We start from the raw sequence: 25476 nt of genomic DNA on the forward strand, positions 1-25476 counted from the left end.
AAATGTTGAATTTTATTTTGATAATAAAAGGAGAAGAATACGAGCTAAATATTCTTATGTTGTCGTTGTTCTTCTTTGTTATCAGAGTTTCAAATTTAGTTCTAATTATCTACAGTTTTTTTCACAATAAATATTGGTATTTACTTATAAGTGTTTTGTATTTATTTTTATAAACGTAATAAGTATTTATCAGTTATTCTATCAAAGTCGCCATATTGAACAGCTACATTGGGGGGGATAATTACTGGATTATTAAACTAAACTAGAAATGTAAATGAATGAAGTCATTTCTCTCATCACCTCATGTAAGGAATGTAAAGAGTACAATAAATAATCAGGTTTTTTTTATACATCAGTTATCAGCTACTGATACATCAGCTACTGATCAGTAAACATCACTGAAGGGGGAAAAACATCATTTTTAGCTTTAACAATGAATTTAAGCGTTTATGTTTACTAATGTGCTGTCAGAAGTATGTTTCAAAGGAGGAAATAAAATGTTCTTAAGATTTAAACCCTGATATTCTTCAAAGAGAAAATGCTTTCTCTGATTGGATGTTGTGTTGTGTTTCAGTGAGGCGACGTGCTGCCACCGTGTGGTCAGAGACGGAAACTACACTCGAACTCTTTCTGAAGGTTTAAGTCGACTTTTCGTTTTTGAACTAATCTCTTTATTTATAATCAGGTTTTTCATAAATGTATATCGTTACTAGCATTCTATTAGTTTTATCGACGTTATTAAATAAATATAAATATATATATATATATATATATATATATATATATATATATATACACACACATATATACACATACATATATCTCCACGGGATGTCCTCCACAAGATACGATTTCTATTCGTAATTCAACGATTTGATATTGACGATATCACGGATGATGCGATGACACGATACGATACAATTTAATATCCTCCGTCCGATGTGCGTTCAGAATTTTGGGTACGTGTCTGAACTACTGAACGACTGATGGTAATGTAGAGGAGAGTCTACGCAAACTATTTACATTTAAATAAAGTTGTTTGTCTTTTTTATGTATATATGTTTCATATTCGCCGCCTCGACACATTTCATTTCAGTCAGCCGTCAGAATTTTACACTTGACAGCGACATCGGTATGAACATATTCTCTCATTTTTTCGCTCCCAAGACTGGAGGCATAAACAATTGTCGAAGCACACCAGACAATGGAAACAGAGCAAGTTTAATGAAATTTAATACAAGTGTGTTTGGCCTTGTACAATTATTATTATTATTATTATTATTATTATTATTATTATTAGTAGTAGTAGTAGTAGTAGTAGTAGTAGAAAGAACTTGTTAAATAAACTGTTTAATGTGTAAACGTTTGGATTGACAGATTCCACTCGCGTTACAAAAAAGCTGTCATATCATTATCGCACTTTTATTCAAGCACTTCTTCATTGCTAACGAGTGAGAAATGAAGTGAAATGAAGGGAAAGACAGTCGTTCCAAACATCATCCTGTTTATTACACCAGTTCTTTATTTCATGTTTCGTGGACATTTATTCCCTTGAAAAGGTAAAAACAATCTGCATAAGTTTGGAGGTAGAAGCAGCCAGTGAATATACATGTATATGACATTTTAATACACTCACTCACACACACACACACATACACACACACACACTCTCACTCGTATACTGTGCGGTTAATCATTTAAAGAATTACTGATTTGTATTGAACCTGCTAATAAATAAAGAGTCTGTACAAAATGTTTCAGAGGCCACGAGCATCGAGGGAACGTCCCGGAAAACAGGAGTGAAATGTGAGTGATGTAAATCATTAACACGCTGAGAGTGAGTGTGAGAGAGTGTGAGAGAGTGAGTGAGTGAGTGAGTGAGGACAATTAAGGCTTATTGAGGAGTGAAATGTTACAGGGTGTGGAGAGAAGGAGTAAAAAGGAAAGGATGGAGGAAGAGAGAGAAAGAGAGAAACAGGGAGAGGAACGGAGGAAAAGGCAGATAGGCAAAGAACAGGAGGAAGAAAGGGAGAGCGAAAGAAAGACGGAAAGAGAGGGAAGGTGGAGAGAACCCGTGAGGACAAAGAAAAGACGGGAGGAAGAAAGACTAAGAAAATGGAGAGGGAGGAAGATAGAGAAGAAGGGATTGATGGGGAAAGAGCACAGGAGGAAGGGATGATGGAGAGAGGAAAAGACAGCAGGAAATAGAATGAACGGGAGGGAAGGAGGGAGAGCAAGAAGGCGGGAAGAAGAAGAAAAGGGGAGGGGTGAAGGTAAAGAGAAGAAGGGACTGAAAGGAAAAGGGAGGGGGAAATGAGGGGAGGAAGAGGAAGGAGAAAAGGAGAGAGTGTGGGATGGAGGGACAGAGAGAGAGCGCTAGCCAGTGAATTAGCAGCTGTGTGTGTGTGTGTGTGTGTGTGTGTGTGTGTGTGTGTGTGTGTTTTAATCGATCCAGTGGAGGTCCAGGCTGCGGGCGATGAAGGCGTACGTATCTGCCACTTCCTGGATCACCTTGCTGGTGGGTTTTCCCGCCCCGTGGCCCGACTTCGTGTCCACGTAGATGAAGAGAGGGTTTGATTGGCCGGGCCAGCGACCGATCATGTGCTGCAGGGTGGCGATGTACTTCAGAGAGTGCAGAGGAACCACACGGTCATCATGGTCACCGGTCAACAGCAGCACAGCTGGGTATTGCACGCCGTCGCCCTCGGGGATCCGGATGTTGTGCAGAGGAGAATACCTGAGAGAGAGAGAGAGAGAGAGAGAGAGAGAGAGAGAGAGAGAGATGGTAAGAGGTCTGCTTTCTTTATATGGTCAAAGCTTCCTGTTGGGGGACACTTTCCATTGTGTAAAAATCCAGCTGACACATTTAGCAGCCAGCATTTGAGAGAGAGAGAGAGTGTGTGTGTGTGTGTGTGTGTGTGTGTGTGTGTGTGTGTGTGTGTGTGTGTGTGTGTGTGTGTGTGTGTGCGTGCGCGCACTCACTTGATAAGCCAGTCAAACTGCTCCTTAATTTCAGAACAGCCGAAGTCGGTGGTCCAGGCGTGGCCGATGGTGAACTTATGGAACTTGAGCATGTCCATCACACCAACTTGAGCTACTGCACATCCAAACAGGTCAGGCCTCTGATTCACACACGCCCCTACACACACACACACACACGATAGAACTGCAATGTTTTGTTTGTAAACCTGAACATTTACAGTTACATTACGCTACGATCAAACTCAAGTTATGTACAGTGCATCCGGAAAGTATTCACAGCCTTTGCCATGACACTCAGAATTGAGCTCAGGTGCATCCTGTTTCCACTGATCATCCTTGAGATGTTTCTAAAACTTGATTGGAGTCCACCTGTGGTAAATTCAGCTGATTGGACATGATTTGGAAAGACACACACTGGTCTATATAAGGTCCCACAGTTAACACTGCATGTCAGAGCACAAACCAAGCCATGAAGTCCAAGGAACTGTCTGTAGACCTCCGAGACAGGATTGTATGGAGGCACAGATCTGGGGAAGGGTACAGAAACATTTCTGCAGCATTGAAGGTGGAACCAGCAGGACTCTTCCTAGAGCTGGCCGCCCGGCCAAACTGAGCGATCAGGGGAGACGGGCCTTAGTCAGGGAGGTGACCAAAAACCTGATGGTCACTCTGACAGAGCTCCAGCATGTCTCTGTGGAGAGAGGAGAACCTTCCAGAAGAACAACCGTCTCTGCAGAACTCCATCAATCAGGCCTGAATGGTAGAGTAGCCAGATGGAAGCCACTCCTCAGTAAAAGGCACATGACAGCCCGCCTGGAGTTTGCCAAAAGGCACCTGAAGGACTCTCAGACCAAAGTTTGAACAAAGATTGAACTCTTTGGCCTGAATGGAAAGCGTCATGTCTGGAGGAAACAAGGCACCAGTCATCCCCTGGCCAATACCATCTCTACAGTGAAGCATGGTGGTGGAAGCATCATGCTGTGGGGATGTTTTTCAGCGGCAGGAACTGGGAGACTAGTCAGGATCGAGGGAAAGATAAATGCAGCAATGTACAGAGACATCCTTGATGAAAACCTGCTCCAGAGCGCTCTGGACCTCAGAGTGGGGCGAAGGTTCATCTTCCAACAGGACAACGACCCTAAGCACACAGCCAAGATAACGAAGGCTGTGCACCGACGCTCACCATCCGACCTGATGGAGCTTGAGAGGTCCTGCAAAGAAGAATTGGAGAAACTGCCCAAAAATAGGTGTGCCAAGCTTGTAGCATCATACTCAAAAAGACTTGAGGCTGTAATTGGTGCCAATGGTGCGTCAACAAAGTATTGAGCAAAGGCTGTGAATACTTATGTACATGTGCTTTTTTGTTTTTTATTTTTAATAAATTGGCAAAGATTTCAAACAAACATCTTGCACGTTGTCATTATGGGGTATTGTTTGTAGAATTTTGAGGAAAATAATGAATTTAATCCATTTTAGAATAAGACTGTAACATAATAACATGTGGAAAAGTAAGCGCTGTGAATACTTTCCGGATGCACTGTACACACGCGTATATTCATGTATGTATGTATGTATGTGTATATATACACACATATGTGCGTGCATGTGCCATACCCACTAGCAGGCCTCCGTTGGAGCCTCCATTGATGGTGAGTTTGTTTGCAGAGGTGTAGCCCTCCTTTATCAGATACTCTGCTGCACACTGAAAATCAGTGAAACAGTTCTGCTTGTTCTCCAACATCCCCGCTAGAGAGAGAGAGAGAAAACGGTAGAAAGTAAGCATGAGAGTCAGTAGAGATCTCAATTTAATACAATTTATGCAACAAATACCTATTGCAAAGAAATAGATATGGCACTTTTCTTTTCAATCCAACTATCCATCCATCTAACATTTTACTTCTCCACCCATCGACCCTAGTCCATTCATCAATCCATCCAACCTACTATCCATTATTCCAACCAACCATATATCCATCCATCAATCCATCCACATATCCAGATCCATCCATCAATCAAATGATCCATCCATTTCCCAATCATCCACTAAACCCATCCATCAATCCAACTATCCATCCATTCATTCATCCACTAAACCCATCCATTCATTCATTCATCCACTAAACCCATCCATTCATTCATTCATTCATTCACTCACTAAACCAATCAATCCAAATCTACCCATAAATCAAATAACCCACTGCTCCATCCATCTCTCCATCATGCAATTCATCCATCCTACTATCCATGATTCCAACCATCGATCTGTCAATCCAACGATCCATCCACCCACCTACCTAACCAATACATCCAGATCCACCCATCAACCAAACGGTCCATCCGTCCATCCATTTCTCAATCATCCATTAATCCCATCACTCAATCCAACTATCCATCCATCTACCTAATCAACTATCCAGATCCTTCCATCAGTCCACCCATTTCTCCATTAATCCATTCCTGAGATCGACTCGTTATCCATCCAAGAACCCCCGTGCTCAAAAAATAAAAATATTCAAGTGCCTAGTTTCGGTCTCACACGCACATTCTGAACACCTTTCACACTCCATTACGTACCTTTGTGCCACGTTTCCCCGTACTCCCCTCCTCCTCTGATGTTGGCCACGGCTAAAACTCCTCCCAAATGCCTCACAAAGATGAGCCTGGAAACACTGCAGCCGAAAACACACACTTGGTCACGCAACATCAAAGCCTCATTACCGTACTGGTTAATGAACGCTCATACTGTACTGGGGTTTGAGTGTGTGTGTGTGAGAGAGAGAACAGTTACCTGTAGCTGGGTGTGATGGAGATGTTGAATCCTCCGTAGCCGTAGAGGAAGGCTGGGTGTGAGCTGTCCAGCTGGAGGCCCTTCTTGTGCACGATGAACATGGGGATCTGTGTGCCGTCTGTACTGGGGTAGAACACCTGCACAACAAGACTTCCTAATAAGGCATTGTGCTTATGCTGCTTGTGTGTGTGTGTGTGTATGTGTCTAAGTGGTACCTGTGTGGTCTGGTACTCTGTAGGATCGAAGCCCTTCACTTGGACCTCCCTGAAGATGTGCGGTTGTAGAGGAGTTTTGGTGAGGTCGCAGTGGTAGATGATGGCTGCGAGGAAAAAGCATAGGAGGAACAAAAAGTGTTACTAAATTACCAAATAGACGGATAAAGTGTAAAAAAAAAAAAACGGATGAAAAGTAAACTCCCTGCTGTCTGCACCCACCTGGAGAGAGGAAAGAGGTGAAGTAGTAGAAGATCTCGGAATCCTTCTTTCGGCCAGTGAAGCCCACGATGGAGCCCACCTCCAGTGGGAAGGTCTTCAGCTCCTCCCCCGACGCCAGCTGGTGCATCTTCAGCACGCTCTTCACGTCGTGGAGGTAACACACACACAAGAAGCTGGAGTACGTGCATGTAGCAAACACTGAGGGGTAAAGAGATTAAAACACGTCTCAAATACGTAGCTAGCCAGAAAGCTAAGGACTCTGGACTGAATTTTGTTTAAGCTAAGGACTGAGAATTTATTTCTCTCACCGAGGACGTCTTTATCGTGCTGCGGGATGAGCTCCTTCCACTGACCGGGGGCCGGCCGAGCGAAGTCCACGTTGATGAGACGGTAGCGCGGAGCGTCCAGGTTCGTTTTGAAAGTAAACACGGTGCCCTCGTTCGTCACGTACTCGTACTCGGCGTCAAAGTTGTCGATCAGCTTCACCCACGGCAACAACCCTGTCGTGACACAGACTGGTGACGAGTCACGCCACAAAATCGGGAAGTTTCCCTGGAAAGCCTGCACTTGACCAATCACTGATGTTCAGTGTGGCAAGCTCCGCCCCCAACAGTTTCGAATCCACAGATACTGTACATACTCGCTCTGGAGTAGGATCTTTTATAAATAAATAAATAAATAAATAAATAAATAAATAAATAAAGGGATTCTTCAAATGTTACCCAAAACCTAACCGGAACTAAAGTTCCTGAAGTCCCATAATGGTTCCTAAAGATCCTGTGTTTCTGAAAGTCTTCATTGGAGACACCTGATGTTCCCAAGATGCTAAAACGTTCATCAACACAGCTAAAGTTCCTGAAAAGGGACCTATATGAGTTCCTAAAATTTTTTTTTTCAATTCCAAGTTACTCATTTCCAAAAAGGTTCCTCAGATCAAAACTCGCCCAAAAATCCCTCAGAGAAACAGTTCAAGTGGAAACACACCTAGGGTTCATGAGTTCCTGAAAAGAGTCCTCAAGTGAAAACATGCTCAACATTCCAGAGTGCCTAAAAGGACCCGCCCATCTCAACGAGACCGTTCCTGAACAGTGTCCGACTGTGAAACATTATCGCTGAAATGGCAACAAACCGAAAATCCCCGAGACTCTTACAAGGGTTTCAGTGAAAATGTGCCGAGAAGGTTCCTCAAGTGGAAACACATCTAAGATTCCTGAGTTAAAGGTTCCTCTAATTAAAACAGTCCTGTTAAAAGGTTCCTCTACTTAAAAACATCTAAAAGTTCCTGAAAAGGCACCTATGAGTTCCAAAAAACTTCCCCAAACTTAAAAAAAAGTTCTTCTAATTTCTAAAAAGGTTTGCTCAGATCGAAACTAGAAATCAAACCAAGAAACTCACCACAGTCAACTCACACCTAGGGTTCCTGAAAAGGTTCCTCATATGAAAACAATTCTTTAAGTAAAAAAAATTAATAAAATGAATGACAATCTCGACAAAATCATGTGTCCCTGAAAAGGTTTCTCAAGGAAGCTGCACCTAAAATATCCAATTTCCCAAAAATATTACATTCATGAAAGTTCCTAAAAAACGTTCCCAAAAGGTTTAAGATGAAACGAGCCTAAAGATCCTAAGAAAATATTGCTCAAATGACGACACGCCTGGTGAAAAGCGTCTCAGAGTCTCTGAAAAACGCTTTCTTAAGTGGACTGCAGCTAAAGTTCCAGGATTTTTATGGAAATTTTTAAAAAAGCACCCAGAGCTCAGGGCATTGCTACGCAGAAGGGCGCAGGAGGTGAGGAACGAGGGCGAGGTGGTGATTGATGAACGAGAGGATCACCTGTGATGCCGTCTGTGACGGTGTTGAGGTCGCAGTACCACAGCCTGTTCACCGGGTCACAGCCTTCTCTGATGGACAGCAACACGTAGCGGCCATCGTCAGACACCTAGAAAACACACACACACGTTTATGTATGTGGTAACGTGAGTATGACCTGTATAAAGACACAGTGTGTGTGCGCATTACCTCAGCTCCACTCATCCACTTGGGCTGGTCAGGGAACTCGGCACACAGAACATCCTGGGACTGCGGAGTCCCCAACACGTGATAGTACAGCTTCTGATTCAGGTTCGTGGACGTCTCCGTCCCTGAGACAGAAACAGTTTTGAACACAGTAAAGTGACGAATAATTCTGGGTTGTTTTTTTTTTTTTTTTTTTAAAACCAAAACTCTAAAGTTACTAAGTGAGTGTGTGTACCATCGCTCTTTCCCTCCTGCTCTGGATACGAGTTGTAAAAGAGGCCTTTTCCGTCGTGAGTCCAGGCCATGCAGCTGAACTTGACCCTCTCGAGCCGGTCCTCCAGAGCCACGGCTCCGTCGACACGCAGGAACCGGAACTCCACCCAGTCGGAACCGCTCGCGCTCACACCGTACGCCAGGTGCTCGCCGTCCTCCGAGAACGCGTAACCTGGCACAGGAACGACGGAAGAGAAGTGACGACACAAAGCACACACGGTAAAATAAAATAAAAAAAATACATACACACACACACACACATATATATATATATATATATATATATATAAATATATGTTTTTCTGTGTATCGATGTACACGTATATATGCACACTCACCTTGTAACGCTACAGTTCCATCGTCTGAGAACGTATTGGGATCGAGGAACACCCTGGGTTCTGCCTCGAGGTTCTCCTGCACGTAGAGAACGTTTTGGTTCTGTAAGCCCGTATTAAAGAAGTGAAAATACCTAACAGGGGAAGAAAAGAGCTTCAGTCAGAGAGGAACGTCCTTTAACATCCACATGTTACAGCAGCACTTTATAGAACTATATCTATATCGATACATAACTATATGCATAGTTATGAGAAATGAATGAACTGATAAAAAGATGCATTGTTTAAAAAGTACATATTGTACATGAAGTTAAAAAAAAAAAAAAAAAAAAAAAGTAAAAATAATAATCCTCATGCTGGTGAAATTACAATTAATCAGTTGTAATTAATCAAATTACTTCAAAGTTAATTGTTTATAATTTATAACAAAAACCCACAAAACTATAAATAACTGCTTCTGCTTGAGTGAAAGCAGTAAAATATCCTTTGATTTTTTTTTTATTAAAAAAAGAGAGGTAATTGATTTATAAAAAAAAAAAAAAAAAAAAAAAAAAGCAGTAACACAAATGACCAAAGACAAACAAACGAGTCAATGGATGAGTCTGAAATACGAGGAGCACTTCAGTAAAAGATGAAGTCGAAGTACACAATACTGAATAACGAACTAATAAACCTTCTTAATGACCAAACTGCTCGTTAATATAGTTTCATCGTTTCCATAACGTCTACTGCCCCAGCCTCACCTGTTACCCCGTTTGAAGGGGCAGCTGTATTTCGGGTAATCATAGAGCTCGGTCATGCGCGCTTTAAAAGCCTCTCTGATTGGACAGTCCTCCAGGAAGGGCAACGTCAGCTGGTTCTGCGCGTTCACAAACGCCTGAGAGGGAGAGAGTGGTGTATAAATTCAGCCGTGCTGATACGATCGGGTTTAAACGCAGGCCTCTGCCTCTCGAGCGGCCTGGGGGGGGAAACGCGGTTATGGGAGTCAAAAGGTGAAGGAAGCGGCGGGGGGGATTTACCTGTGTTTTCTCGCTGTCCGGATCCTCCAGCCAGCTGTACGGGTCAGGAACCTTCTGTCCATGGTAATCGTCCACCTGAGAACACACCGGCACATCCACTGAAAAACCTTTCACACTACATCCTGCTTTCTGGAACGCAAATAAAGAGGGATTTATGGAAAATTTACCCATGATCCCGTATCAGTGACACAAACGACCCACGCCAGACAAACGAGTCAGAAATAACACAAACGACCCATGCCAGACAAACGAGTCAGAAATAACACAAACGACCCACACCAGACAAACGAGTTAGAAGTAACAAATGACTCATGCCAGACAAACGAGTTAGAAGTAACACAAACGAGTCAGAAAAAAACCCAAATGACAAACGAGTCAGAAGTAGCACAAACGAGTCAGAAGTAGCACAAACGAGTCAGAAGTAACACAAACGAGTCAGAAGTAGCACAAATGACAAACGAGTCAGAAATAACAAACGAGTCAGAAGTAACAAACGAGTCAGAAGTAGCACAAACGACAAACGAGTCAGAAGTAACACAAACGAGTCAGAAGTAACACAAACGAGTCAGAAGTAGCACAAACGACAAACGAGTCATAAAAAACACAAACGAGTCAGAAGTAACACAAACGAGTCAGAAGTAACACAAACGAGTCAGAAGTAACACAAACGACAAACGAGTCATAAAAAACACAAACGAGTCAGAAGTAACACAAACGAGTCAGAAGTAGCACAAACGACAAACGAGTCATAAAAAACACAAACGAGTCAGAAGTAACACAAACGAGTCAGAAGTAGCACAAACGACAAACGAGTCATAAAAAACACAAACGAGTCAGAAGTAACACAAACGAGTCAGAAGTAACACAAACGAGTCAGAAGTAACACAAACGAGTCAGAAGTAACACAAACGAGTCAGAAATAACACAAACGAGTCAGAAATAACACAAACGAGTCAGAAATAACACAAACGAGTCAGAAATAACACAAACGAGTCAGAAGTAGCACAAACGAGTCAGAAAAAACCCAAAGAGTATGAAATGAAATGAAAGGGTCTTTATGGGAAAATCTAAAGGCCACCGATTTAAAATATTTTTCTAACCAGATTTCCGAATTTGTATATATTTTTATGGAAAGTTTTACTTTTGATTAACGTTACACTTTATAAAATGTGTGATCATTCTTAAAGATTTAAAATGAGCGATGGAATCAGTTGCTCTCTGTAGATTTTGATGTGTCAAATGTAGAATAAATTATTTAACATTTTTATCTTTTATACTCAAAATAAAAACCCTATACTTCATATTTATCCATTAATATATATATTTATTTATTAATATATTAATATTAATATATATATATATATATATATATATATATATATATATATATATATATATATATATATATAGATAGATAGATACATACACATTTGATTATTTTTTCCCCACTTGCTATTTCATTTATTTCATTGACATTCTGACACACCTGTAATGGTGCATTTTATTTTCCTTTTGTTTCTTATTTCTATTGTTAGAGTTCAGTTACATAGATACAATAGAAATGCTAGCAGTTAGCATAGTGAAGAAATTTTAGTCAGCTAGCAACTATTAAACCAAGCAAACATTAGCATTAGCGTCTTTCATCTTTTCCTGATTATTATTACTATGATTATTTAAATAAAATACTATTAACACGTCGTTGTTTAGGTTTCAGCATCCAGTCATTCATTCACAGTGAGTTCAGCTAATGCTAGCTAACTAGCTAACAGAATCCATTCATTCTGTTAGCATGGCTAAGCTAGCTAACGATTAGCACTAATAAAAAAAAATCGTCTAGGCTTACCACAGCTTCATCGCGATATGCGTTTGGGTACTGAATTTGCATTTTAATGTTATTTTTATTCATATTGATATAAAATAAAAATAAGGCCGTCGGTAAAAAGTTTTGTACTAAAACGGAATAGTTATTTAAATTAAATTAGCCGGAAGCTAACACTTCGCCGTAGACTTTTTTGCTAATGAAATCTCAGCGGCCCGGGTTCAATCCCATTCAACTCAAAATGGCTTCTCGTTCAACACGTAGTGCACTACATAGGGCGTAGATAGCCTTTAATTCATACACCTTTGTAAGTGCACCTATATAGGGAGTACAGAGGGATTTAGGATTCAACCCCAGAGTTTGCGTCTGATTAGAGGAATCGACAAAAAAAGACGTGATAAACAGCACTTGATGGAGCAGCGCAGATTTTAATATCGCCACCTGCTGTTCATAAAGAGACACTGCACGGTTTTTTGTAAAAAATAAATAAATAAATAAATAAATAAAAGTAAAGAATATTTAAAAGAATTTAACGCTGTAATGTTTTTACACACAGATTTGACTGTTTAATTGCTTTGTTTCCCTCTTCTATTCTTTCTCTTTTTCCTTTCTCCATCTTTCTGTTTTATACTCATCTATCTGTATCATCCTCCGTCTTTCTGATTTTCTCACGTTATCCCTCTTATTTTTTCTATTGTACTTCTTTCATTCTTTCGTTCTGTCATTCTTTAATCTTTTTAATGCTTCTCTCTTTCTGCTTGCGCTCAGTATTGCCATTTTCTTTTTTTTTCGCTTACTTTTTATTTAAAAGTTATTTTTATTTTTTATATATCACTTCATTTTAATTTCCCTTCTCGGGTTGTTTCAAGGCATTTCTTTCTCTTTTGTCCCCTGTCTTTTTCTCCTTTTTTTCCCTCTTCTTGCGCTCTCTCATTTTTCTCTTGTTCTTCTTTTAATCCTTTCCCTTCTTTTTGCTCTTTCCCCCACCTCAATTTATCTGAATCAATCAGTCTGTTGTTCTGCTTTCTCACCATCCGGGTACCTCCGGGAAACTCATTTTAACATACTACTATTTGGGACACATTAATAATAATAATAATAATAATAATAATAATAAGCGGAGATAAACAATATTCCGGACCGGAAGTCATTTTTCCGAACGGGTTTTCTGGGCCACGTGATACTTTTGTCCTGAGATCATGTCCTAAACTGTTGTTTTGATCATGTTCTGTGTTTTTGCAGGTCATTTGTACAAGGGAGAAACTCGGCGCGTGCACCTTTAACTCAACCTGGAATTACAGTGCACCGCGTGCTGTGCCTTTAAACTCCACCCCCATGACGTCACGTGTATTTGGCAGGACAAGAAAGAGGTAGGAAGGACTGACGGAGTGACGGAGTGAGGCGGTAAACGGGGTGTCTGTCCGTGATGGAGGCTTTAGGGAGGATGACGGTGACAGCGACTGCGGCGTGGCGGAGGATCCGCTGCTCTCGCGCATCCGCGTGAAACCCAGTGTCAGTCAGAGAGAGAGCGCGCGCGTGAGAGGCGTGAACATGGCCGCGGTGCTGTGCGGTGGAGGAGGAGGAGGATGCGGGAGCGCGTGCTTGCAGGTGCTCCTGTTCGGCTCAACCGCGCTCGTGATCCTGGCGGAGAGAACCGCGCGTGAGTGACCCCGCAACACCCCCTTATCACACATAACTCCACAGTATCTGTGCTGCACGTGAGGTTCCGGTGTCGTTACAAGCATCACCTGTGCGCGAGATCAGATCAGCATCATCACAGACACCGTTATCTTTTTCTCCCCCCTCCCCCCTCCCTAAATGTACATACACTGTATATTATACTTTGCATCACAGTGCATTATGGGTATTCTGCACGTGCAGTGGTTATGAAAACGAGGTCGGGCAGTACCCCACCCACCCCCTTAAAATATGACGTAATAACGGCGGAAATCGAGACCATTCCTGATAGCCTAGTTTAAACTGAAGGGGTTTAAAATGACGCCGGAAGTTGCCGGAAGTTGCCGGGGATGTGGGTTAAATCTTCCATTCAGGAAATGTTCGATATTGAATAAAGAAATGTGTTATAAGGTTTAATAAAAGCGTGCGGGTTAATCCGCTTCGGAAAGCACGTGAACATGTTCCTGAGTGTAAATGTAAAGGAAGTGTAACTGATCCAGATCTCTCTCACACACACACACACACACACACACACACACACACACACACACACACACAGACCAGAAGCTCACCTGTACAGGTAGATCAACTACATTCTGGGCATTGCACCAACAAGTGTCAGCTTCAACCAGGGTGTGAGCTTCAACCAGGGTGTGTGTGTGTGTGTGTGTGTGTGTGTGTGTGTGTGTGTGTGTGTGTGTTCGTTCTGCACTATCGATTAGTACTGGCCCAAGAGACTGACGTAAAACGTTAATTCATCCAAAAAATGTAATTTATTTAATGTTCAGGTTCATTATTGTTACTGTTCTGTCTCTCTCTGTCTTTCTGTCTCTCTCTCTCTGTCTCTCTCTCTCTGTCTCGCCGTCTGTCTCTCTCTCTGTCTCTCTCTCTGTCTCTCTCTCTGTCTCTCCGTCTGTCTCTCTCTCTCCTCAGTGATCTGCTGCTTTGCCTTCTACCTGTGGAAGGAGCAGTTGTTGTGGGCGGGGCTGACCTTTGCCCTGTTGTTGCCAGGGGCGATCGTGCAGGTGCTGAGCTTTATGTGGTACCGGGCAGATGGAGAGCAGCGAACATGTCACCTGCTCATCATACACACACTCCACCTGGGCATCTTCAAAAGGTGTGTGCGTTCAGGCTGTGGGACTGCAGTGTGTGTGATAATGTTTTGTGTGTGTGTGTGTAATAATATGTGTGTGTGTGCAGGTTGTGGGACTGCAGCGTGTGTGTGTGGCGTGCTCAGTCTCAGGCGCAGCAGGTGATGCAGCAGGTGGACGCGGCGGCGTTGCGTTTGCTCGACGTTCTGCTCCTCACCCTTCCTCAGGCGCTCACACACACGTACGTCCTCACGGCAGCCGAGTTCAGCCTCACGTCACCAGGTCAGTCTGCTGTTACGACACGGACGTTACCGTAATCCTCCCAATATAAACCACCTCACTTGTAGTGTGTATAAATGCCTGTTTAATTATGTGTGTGTGTGTGTGTGTGTTGTGGTCAGTTGCGCTGTGTAGCGGTGTGTGTGTGCTGTCCCTGTCCTGGGCGTTGGTGTTGTACAGTCGGGCGTGTTGTCTGGCGCGGCCCGGCCACCTGCTCATGCTCCCCGCCGCCCTGCTGTGCCAGCTGTTGTGGAGGGCGGGGCTACTGAGCGCACGCTTCGCCAGCCTCGCCCTCTTCGCCCGCTCCTTCGGATGTTGGGTAATCGGCGTCGTGGGTGAGTGTAACATGCACACACACACACACACACACATGTATATACACATATATATCACGTCCCTCTGAACAAGCCGTTACTATAGAAACGGTAACGCCGTAGATCGAGCGCGTTAATATAACTCACCACCTTCTGACCAACCAGAATTGAGAATTGAACAGCAATGTGGAATCAGGATATAAAAGTCGAACAGATTCTACAGCGTATCCGCCTTGTTGTATATTATTTTTGCGTAAGTAGTTTTTTCCCGCTCTCTGCTTGCAGGTTGCCATTGGCTGATCGCAGCGTTGTGGTTGGTCTCTCAGCAGACCGATATCTGCGTGGGACAGTGCGCTTGGCGTGGGTTCAACCTCATTCTGGGGGGCGTGCACGTCTTCCTGTTCCTGAACGTGAAGGACGGACCGTCTCGGTACCGCATGGCCGGCTTTTACACGGTAACTGCGGCATCGCACGAGGGCGAGTTTATTAAGGCTCTTCCAAAGCTCATTGTTCTAACTGTTCCAGAGCAGGGGTATTTATATCGCAGGGGTATTTATAACGCAGGGGTATTTATAACGCAGTAACCCTGGGAAACCTGGGGGAAGTCAAATCCACTCCGAGCGCGTGAGGAGACGTCACGGAGATACCGGGTTTCATCCACGAGTCTAAAATGCGGACGGATCTGTCGTGAAGTCTCGTCTTCTGTCCTTAAGCATTAAGCGTGAGCTGCTTTTTTTTGTGTTCCCAGGGTCCTATGTTCCCCCAGTTCAATGTTCTGTTAACACGCTTTAAGTGAACCTTTAAATGATTAAAAAAATAAAAATAAATAATGACTAGATAGCTAAATTTTTAAAGCGTAACTAGCTAGCTTATTTAACAAAATATGTAACAAAATGTAACGAGTTACGTAATTTAACGATATCAGTTTCAAAACGTGACTAGCTTTAATGAGCGGATTTAAAAAATAAATAAATAAATAAACTTACCTAGCTGGCTAATTTAACAAATTAAATTGATAAAATATAGCTAGCGAGCTAATTGAACAAACTAAATTACGAAACATAACTAGCTAGCTAATTAAATGAGCTGATTTTAAAAAAAAAAACACTTAACTAGTTGGCTAATTTAACAAGCTAATTTTACAAAATATAGCTAGCTAGCTAATTAAATGAGCTGATTTATTTATTTATTTATTTTTTTAAAAAAAACAACCACTTAACTAGCTGGCTAATTTAACAAATTAAATGACAAAATCTAGCTAGCCAATTTAACAGGCTAGTTTACAAAGATCTGCGTGAGTAAATGCCAAATTACGGATTACTTCATCAAAGCTTTAAGCTTACTCAGCATACGCCTTTAACTACGTCATTTTTTTACGATATTTCATTTTTTTAATGTTTTATCCTGAAATTAGTGCAGCAAAAGACAACATCTTACTAGAGATTTGTGATTTGGACCCCACGAGAACCGCAGCTTCATTTTTACTTACACCACAGCAACTCGCCTTTTAAAATCTTGTGTAAAGAAAAACGCGTTATCGTTTTTATCCGTGTATAGTTGTGTTTTTATCTGTGTATAGTTGTGTTTAAAGACGTGTGCAATTGCGTTTTCATCCGTGTATAGTTGCGTTTTTATCTGTGTATAGTTGCGTTTAAAGACGTGGGACATTCGCTATCCGAATTAGTTTCTCACCAGCGTTCACTCCTTTGTCCGTGTTGTCACAGGTGATGCTACTGGAGAATGCCACGCTCGTCCTGGCTGCCTCCGACATCCTCACCGAGGCATCATGGGAGAGCCTGACTGTCCCCACTGCAGTCCTGTGTAGTTTCCTGCTGGGTCAGTGGACGAGCGTGTCCTTCCTGTCGGTTCTTTCAGTCTCTGTTCAGCCGCATTATTAACTACACTTTTTCAGAGGTCGAGCAGCATGTCTACCATAAACGATCTGGGCGCCATAACTTTTGAGCACACGGCACATGTGATATTTGTGTATTCGCTTCGTTGCGTCATCTAACCTGAGGTTGGTTCCTGAACTAGCCACAGCAGTCTTCTGTAGCTGAACATAACTAGCTAACCAGCGAAAGTTAGCCTGTAGTTGCGAGCCTTGATTGTTAGCCAGTAAGCTTGCTAATGTACGTAAGCTGTAAAATTGTGTCACATTAGCTGCTTAATTTTAACTAAAGAATAACTTCTGGCAGTTCCAAACACTGTTAGCTAAATAACGCTGAAGCAACTAATCCAGCTAAGGATAAGTAACAGACGGTGATTAGCCTTAGTGATTAGCAAGGAAGCTGCATTAGCTGAGAGGATGTGTTAAGATGAACTAGATTTTAGCCCCAGAGGAACTTCTGGTAATCCATAAAGACGGAAATGACTGTTAGCTAGCTGAGGGACAAGTAACGATGCTAAGTAAAGTGAAGTAGCAAGGCAGATACTTAACCACAAAAGCAATTATGACCATTAGCTACTTAAGAGATAAGCAACAAAGCTAACTAACAATAAGTAGCAGATTAGCCTTAGTGGCTAGCAAGGTAGCTACATTTGCTGAGAAACAATGTTAGCTTGATAAAGCAGACATGCTAGCTAAGGATAAAAAAAAAAAAAGTTAGCTTTTGGATGTGTATCAGAAATCTTTGTCTGTTCTCTCAGAAATCTCTCTCTTTTTCTCTCTCTCTCTCTCTCTCTCAGGTCTGACGTTTCTGCTGGTATACTATCGTTTCCTGCACCCGAAGTCCACGGAGATCTCCCACACTCTGCATCACGGAGCTCAGGCAGGCAGCGCGTGTCTTGATCAGGGTGACTCGTCTTTCTCCCTGGCTGACAAGAGCCTCACTCTTCCCTCTCTCCGTCCTCCGATCTCCTCCTCCCATCCCTCCTTCTCGCTGCTGGAGCACCCGGGGAGCTGCGGGGCGAAGGCGGGCGCCGAGTGCCGCCACCACCACTGGCTCCTCGTGCGTCTGGCGCTGAAAACCGGAGACCCGAGCAAGATCGAGCGGGCGTTCGGCGGCGGAGGAGCGACGGGCATCGTGAGCGAAGAGCAGGAAGACGACGCGGGAGAGAAAGGCGGAAGAGGAGGAGACGGGTTGGACGTCAAGGACGAAGACGACACGCTGGCGCCGCTGTCCGACTGCAAGGACGAGTTCGAGAGCGTGAGCGAGGCGAGGGAAGACGAGGCGGACGACGAGGCGGACGGGGACGCGAGTGCGGAAATGGACAGCGTGGACTCGGAGTGGAAGCGCAGCTCACCCGAGGGGAAGTCCGTGTTCGGAGACAGCCCCGAACCCGATTACTGCCCCACCGAGTCCAGCTCCACGCTGTACTTCAGCGCCGACCCACAATCCCCAAGCAGCGCCAGCGACCCCCGTCCGGAAGTTTCCGGACATCACCTGACAGGCCCACGCCGGCACCTCATCCTCTCCGCACGAGGCCTAGAGGACGACACGGGTTTCTGACCAGGTTCAAACGTGGACCGAGCCGAGTTTGTTTAAACGAATCGCACAGGAAACGCGCTCGCTCGGACTCCGTGTCAACCAGACTTCACTGTGTAGCTGAAGCGTGAGGGCGGCCATCTCGGACGGCCGGAATCTTCTTTTTAACTCCGTTTAAGCTCCGCCCCTCAAACTTTGTCCGCTTATGTCATTTGGAATTGCGCTGGTGTTGTTGGAAAAGATTTCAGTGAGACTTTCGATTACTTGTTAGCTACGTTACCTGTGCAGCTTCCTTGCAAAACTAAGGATACATGTCTTAGCTGATTGACCGGGATATATCCGTTTATATATCCGCACAAAAAACAACCGCAAATCAGACGTCTTCTCTTCTCAGTGATGGCGGGGGCGGGGGCGGGGGGGGGCGGAATTGCATTCTCCTTCACTCTGTCGGTAGACGGCACCGATCAAATCATTTGCATAAAGATAAACTCCGCCCACCTCCTTTCGCCAACGACCTCTCAGCCTCCTGCTGCTGTAAATCACCAGCTTTCTTTAATAACAAACGGCTCCGGGCTGATTTGTCGCTTTCGCGTTTGAGACCTAGCGAGCGAAAGCTGTACGGCGAAGTGATGTAAAATTAGTCGTACGCATCGTTTGATCTTTAGCCTAATCGCCTCGGCGGTTTTTACAATCGGCGATATATATATATATATATATATACACACACAGTAGTCAGGGACGACGCTTCGCCGTTCAGACCTCGTTATAACCAATAGGTAAGAAACAAAAGCCAGTACTCTTTATAAACACAGCGTCAATGTTTATAGATGAAATGAAATGAAATATCATGTTACATACTCGCGTTTCAGTGTCCGTTAAGTAGTCTAGGAAATTCCAATAACAAACCGGTATCTGCGTAATCGCTGTAATATTCTGGGTCCGGTTACGCCGTACCAGTCCCGTAGCTGTGTTTTATTAAGTGCGACGCGTAAGGTAAATCGTTTGGGAAGTAAAATCCAGTCGTAGATCAGACAGTTGAGATGACGCGTCCAGGAACGAACCTGAAAGCCGTTCTGACGCACCGTGTAGTGGAATCGATCGCAGAGCTGTTTCCGGTTCGGTCTCGGTCTACGGCGTCGCTGATGCTGTTTTTATCCCCCGTTTAAAAAACAAACAAAAACAAACACCTGTATTGAAATACAGGGGGGGGGATTAACATGAACAGAAATTACCGTCGAAATATTTTAGAGAGATTAGAATATTTCCTTTTTCGTTCACAAGATTTCCTTGTTTCCTCGCGTGCGTCCTGTGTAAAGCCGTGCGAACTAGACGGCGCACTCTAACCTTTGACCTGTTATGTCGCGCGTCCCCGCGCAGGTCTGTCTGTACTCTGTGACCCATAAAATCTCCGTGGCTCAATCCGGATTTGACGAAGGTCAGTCGTTATTACAGGGCTATAGTCACCGCTTGCTGTAAACAGGTGGTATTTGTGTATTCACTACAGGTACAATCCAGGGACGGTCGAGTAAAAGCAGTGCTCAGGTTTAGAATGTAAATATCAAACTTGCAAAAAAACAAAAACCCTGACAAGGCCATTGATGAGCATTACGTAACTCCTTGTTGGCAGCGGTTCATTGTGGGGAATTCTGATCAGATTACTCAGTTTAAAGGCTTTTTTCAGAGTGGCTTGTATAAGTTATGGAGTCATTCAGGGAACTCTCATTGGACCGTTCGAATTGGGTGATTAATCAGGGAAGTCCGGAGCGTGGAAGTGAATTCTTTCAGGTAACCCCGAACGGACCGTACGTGTTACGCAGGATCTCTGATTCTCTGATGGCGGTCGGCGTGCGCTCCTATCAGCTGTGCACACGTTGGGATTTTTCACCCACTCTTCCTGGCAGCTTTGCTCCGGGTTCTTCAGGTTGTTTGGGGTTGGGTGCCGTTTTGTCGACCGATTTTTCAAAGCGTTCCGCAGGTCCTCGACGGGACTCGGATCTGGACTTTTGACTCGGCTCCTGTAGAGCGAGCGTTCACACGCTTTTGTTGTGGCTCTAACCTCGAGTCTGGGACGTGGTGTCCTGCTGAAAGCTCGACGCCTGTCCCAAACGTTAGTTTCTTTTAAGCAGAGCCACGAAGGTTCCGTTGTAATATCCCTCTGCACTTTCCATTCGCTCTTAATTTTGACCAGGAGCGTCTCCAGAGCACGATGCCGCCGCCACCATGTTTCACTGTAGTGTTAATCGAGGTATGGCCTGCGATAGCTTTACGCTACACGCACGGCGCTTCGAAACTTATCTCGAGACAAATATCTCGACCAGTCACGTCTTCGGCAACGGTTTCTTCCTAGCCACGCCTCCCATACAGTCCTCAAGTACACAGAGCGCTTGTAAATGGTTTTCTGATGCACCTTCACTCCACTCTCAGCTCTGTCGGGTTTTTCCAGAATAGTCTCGTCTGGGTAGTGCTTGCGTGGCGGTGTGTGATGCAGCCTTATCTTTATCTTCCTCAGAAGACTCCGGTCTTCATTTTCACTTCTGTCCTTCAGACCGACCGGCTCTTCAAGAACGGTTCAACTGAGGTGGGGTTGTTTTATTTATTTTTTTTATTTTTTTTAACTCAGAAAATGGCAGCCATTTTAAACATTTCAGAACTGAAGGCCAATTATAAGTCATTTGTGTCCTCGTTAAGGCAATAGGTGCGTCCCGATCGAAGGGCAGCTGCCTTTAAGGCCGCATCCCGTGATGGCAGCTGTGTTCGGGACAGCCTTCCTAATCGTCATCACATTTACTGTGATGTTTTTGTTTACAATAATAATAATTTAAAAAAAAACACTGACAGGAAGAATATGCGATATTTATATCATTCGCATACCGAATAACCGGGCTGAATAGTATACTATAATCGCGTATACACGATCCAAATTGATCTCTTGGTAAAGATTGTGTTATTCTTCTTCTTCGGTATAAAGACGACAGGAAGTGCTCTCTGTTTGCTGTCGTCTCCCGTTCCTAGCACAGGCTCCTTTCTTAACCGTACATGTTGCGTATTTGTATATATTCATAGCTCGATCGCAGCATTTTTAGAGTAGAGTTGAGGCCATTTTAGTTTCATTTATTGCTAATAAAAAACTATCGCAGCTGGCGATGGCCGTGCATGGCTAAACGATAGAATAGATGTAGCACGGTGGGAGGTCGGATAGTGTACGTCTCGCAGCTATTCCGAGACTTCGATCGGTCAGCGGAAGTTACGCGTTCGGTTAGAGATGTCTGATTGGACCATCTAAGTTCGGAGAGCTCAGATTGGACTGTAAAAGTGATATTTCCAGTTAGGGAACACTGTTTTGTCTGCGTAAATTACCGAGGTCTTCAGGGAACGCTGATTGGGCCGGGTTGGATCGGACGTGAGGCGTACGGTAAATCCGGCGGCTCTGATTGGACCCCGGAAACGTTATGCAATAAACTTTGAGAAATGTACAGCATACGGACTTTGTTGTTTTCCGCGCTGATGTATTTTGCCGCTGTAACTTGTACAACCCCTCACCACTGTTACTGTTCAACTCGCTGTGAAACTGTTTTCCTGTCCTCTGTCGCAGTGCTGCACAGAGCTGTACAGGCCACTTCGAACTCGCAAGAGGTATTTCGCTGCTGGGTTTAACACGCCCTTGTCGACTTTTCCGTTGTCTTTTAATTTTAATTCATTTTTTTCTAATATATATATTTTACAAACGTGCGTAAAGCAGCAGTCAGCACGAACGTGAAGAAAATCTTGCTAGCAGAAAAGGAGCTAGCTTCTCCTAGCGGTTCTTTTCGCTTCGCGTGACATTCGCACGTCGTATTGGAACGACCCGGAAGGGAAGCGCTTGCTTGCTAGCTATACCTCGGCCATTCCGCTGAGTTTTTGCGGAGTTTTAGCGGTTGCTAGCGATCATAAGTAGCAACCTAGCCGATTAGCTGCTAGCTAGTTAAAATGTGAACCAGTCGAATTCGGTTTCTAATTTAAATAGTAATCCTTTAAATAGTGAGAATATCAGCGAAGGGGTTTTTATTTTTTTATTTTTTCTACTTAGCATCACTCACTAGCCTATAGTACAAGAACAATGCTAAAGCTACGCAACAGAAGAAGAGATTGTTTTACTTTTGGGTTATTTACTTATTTATTTATTTATTTATTTATTTATTTATTTATTTATTCGGCTACTGGTTTAAAAGAAATACAGTTTGTCCGTTCACGCAAGGGTGTGTTAAAAACAGTGGTTTGATGTTTACAAGGACTACATGATGCAGGAATGTACATATCTAATGTGTGTGTGTGTGATGATCCTGAGCATGGTGTGACACTGACCAGACACTGTTGCTTCATTTATTTATTCTCTGACTGAGATATTTAGGAAAGAAAAGTGTTCCACGAGTAAATAATGATCAATAATTAAGAGCACGCAGTGAGCGACGAATCCTAACAATTGGCTCAAGTGGTTCTTTGGACCAATCCAAAGGCGTGTGTGTGTGTGTGTGTGTGTGCGTTTTGTTTGTTTTTTTTATGTTCCGCACTCTCAACCTTAGTTCCTAGTCGCAATTAGTTCCCATTGACTGACTGTTTGATGCACACGAGCCCGGTTTCATTTCATCCTGTCATATACGACCTCTCGGTAAACGTGTATATAGCGACATTGTGAAACAAATAAAGCTTGGAAGGAAGGAGATCGCCGGTGCATCTTTCGAGCGAACCTAGCTCGTACATTTAGCTTTCTTTGCTAACGCAACATGAGTAGCTAGTACGAATCCGAGCACGTGACATGTCAATCAAACTTAAATACATTTTAAACAGAATGGTGCGCATAGACTGGGCTGCAGGCGATTAGTACTATTCCTCACTGGAACAGTAAATAAATGAACAGGCCACGCCCACAAGAGCCAAACTACAGTACAGTGTAAACGGAGTCATCGCACGCAAACCTTTAGTAAATCAAGGCCTCAGCATTTCAAGGTTAAAACTCCATTTATTGTTCACGGGATCATTGGATGGGTCATTAAATGCAAGTGCAGAACCAGTGTGTGTCGTTTCAGTTTGTTGTATTGTCTCTAACTCGTTTCCTGAACGTTCTGTGTGGTCCTTCTTGATTAGCGGTCACATTCGTGAACGCACGGGCTAGTAAAAGCCCGATCGAACAGATTCGAATTGTCCTTCGAAAGGAAAAATATCAAGATACTTGGAAATGTTTCTACGATTGCAATATTTAGCTTTGCTGCGTCGCTATACAGTCCCCTCCGAAAGTATTGGAACAGCAAGGCTGGTTCTGTCGTTTTTCACTATACGTCGAAGACTTCTGGACTCGAGATCAAACGACGAATATTGGACGACGGGATCAGAATTCCAGCTTTCGTTACCTCCACGTTTGCATCTGGATGTGTTGAACAGCTTGAAAGCGTTTTTGTTTGAACGAGCGTCATGGCTTGGGCTTGCACGGCAGCTTCTGGAACATTCTTACTAATCTTCATCGATGATGGAACTCGTGATGGTAGCAGCAGAATGAATTCAGAAGTCTACAGGAACATTCTGCCTGGCAATTTACAGACAAATGCATCCAATGTAATTGGGAGGAACTTCAATTAGACCAGACCTTAACCCAACCGAGCAGCATCTCACATTCTGAAGAGGAGACTGAATGGAGAAACCCCCCAAAACAAACAGCAACTAACAGAATCTGCGGTACAAGCCTGGAAGCCTTGATGATGTCACTGGGTTGCTGGTTTGATGCAGTTATCGCAAGTAAGGGACATGCCAGCAAATATTAAGTGTTGTTTATTTTCATTTACTATAAGACTATCTGTTCCTATACTTTTGCTCGCCTAAAATTCGGGTGGTCTGCCAGCAAAGGTGCCATGTTTGAAGTTGTAAAACACATCTAGGTGTAAAATATGTACGAGTAAACGAAAGCTGAGATTCTGATCCGTCGTCTCATATCCGTCTTTTGATCTCGAGCCCAAATGTCTTCGATGTATAGCGAAAACAATAGAGCTGGCCTTGCTGTTCCAATACTTCTGCAGGGGACTGTACATGCTAATACAGTGTATTAACACAGCAAGTGATGCACTGTGCTGCTGTGTTTCAGCCGATCTCTGTATCTGATGTTCTGAGGCTCCTGTCTGGATTATTTAACTCCCCCCCCCGGAGTATTGCAACACCACAAACACACTTATCATAACAACATGATGAGTCAACACACTTAACTGTTTTCCAGTGCTGTTCTGTAAACCTCCCTGCATTGCGTGTCGGGTTGAGACGAATGAGACCGAGGCCTGTTGGGTTCAGGTAGAAGCGCTGCACTCAAATCCATTACAATGAACACATTTCAGAACAGTCTAGCCAAGAAAGTGAAGAAATCCGGTGCAGAACGGACAGCCACGGATCCTGGATGAAGAACCGACCAAGAACCAAAGGTAACGCTCAACGCGATGCTACCACCACCATGTTTCTTGATTATACACAGTGGGGTGGTGTTTCGATCGCGAATGTTAACACCACATGTGATAATGTGGTGTTCACCGTGCACGCCGTGTTGCTGTGTTTCACCAGACCTCCAAGGCACCTGTATTGTTTAGTGCTCCCCCGTTCCATGGTCCCGTTCCATGGTCCCGTCCCCCCCCCCCCCCCCCAACGGCTGCAGTGTTGCAACATCACAAACACACCTATCAGTCGTCGTGATAGGACGAGTCAACACATTCTGACATATAGTTTTCTCTTGATGAAAATTGTGTTTGTTATAATAAAGTTTATATATATTTTAAAACAACAAAACTTGAATAAATCACCAAGCTGCGGTTCCTGATTGGTGCGGCAGAAAAGCATTCACCCTCTCGTCGTGAGTTTGTGTGTTCGAATACCAACGATGCCTCAGCCGTCCACGGCTGCGGGTGAAGAGGGTGAAAATCGGCCGAGCTCTCTTGGTGGGAGGGGCATAATCTTTCTCCCCTGTCAATCACACAATCGACACTAGCCAATCGTGGGCGGCTGTGAGCTCGTGTA

General features: G+C 43.7%; 2 protein-coding genes across 2 annotated transcripts; one reads left to right on the forward strand and one right to left on the reverse strand.

Annotated features, from left to right (window-relative positions):
• Nucleotides 1-1487: 1487 nt before the first annotated feature.
• On the reverse strand, nt 1488-11911 carry prep (prolyl endopeptidase). The gene is made up of 15 exons (XM_017455305.3): nt 11692-11911; nt 9849-9923; nt 9573-9706; nt 8833-8963; nt 8457-8666; nt 8225-8346; nt 8039-8144; nt 6513-6704; nt 6205-6402; nt 5986-6089; nt 5771-5907; nt 5557-5651; nt 4597-4728; nt 2983-3139; nt 1488-2737 (listed from the first exon to the last, which is right to left on the reverse strand). Exons 1-15 carry the CDS (start codon nt 11752-11754, stop codon nt 2443-2445), a joined length of 2151 nt encoding a protein of 716 aa, XP_017310794.1. The 5' UTR covers nt 11755-11911; the 3' UTR covers nt 1488-2442.
• xkr5a (XK related 5a) lies at nt 8646-23497 on the forward strand. Its single transcript, XM_017455488.3, has 8 exons — nt 8646-8713; nt 12910-13327; nt 14278-14461; nt 14545-14717; nt 14837-15049; nt 15314-15483; nt 16753-16864; nt 17714-23497. Exons 2-8 carry the CDS (start codon nt 13219-13221, stop codon nt 18475-18477), a joined length of 1725 nt encoding a protein of 574 aa, XP_017310977.1. The 5' UTR covers nt 8646-8713; nt 12910-13218; the 3' UTR covers nt 18478-23497.
• The last annotated feature ends 1979 nt before the right edge of the window (nt 23498-25476 follow it).

This window comes from Ictalurus punctatus, chromosome 2 (genome assembly GCF_001660625.3).
Source record: "Ictalurus punctatus breed USDA103 chromosome 2, Coco_2.0, whole genome shotgun sequence".
NCBI classification, from domain to species: domain Eukaryota; kingdom Metazoa; phylum Chordata; class Actinopteri; order Siluriformes; family Ictaluridae; genus Ictalurus; species Ictalurus punctatus.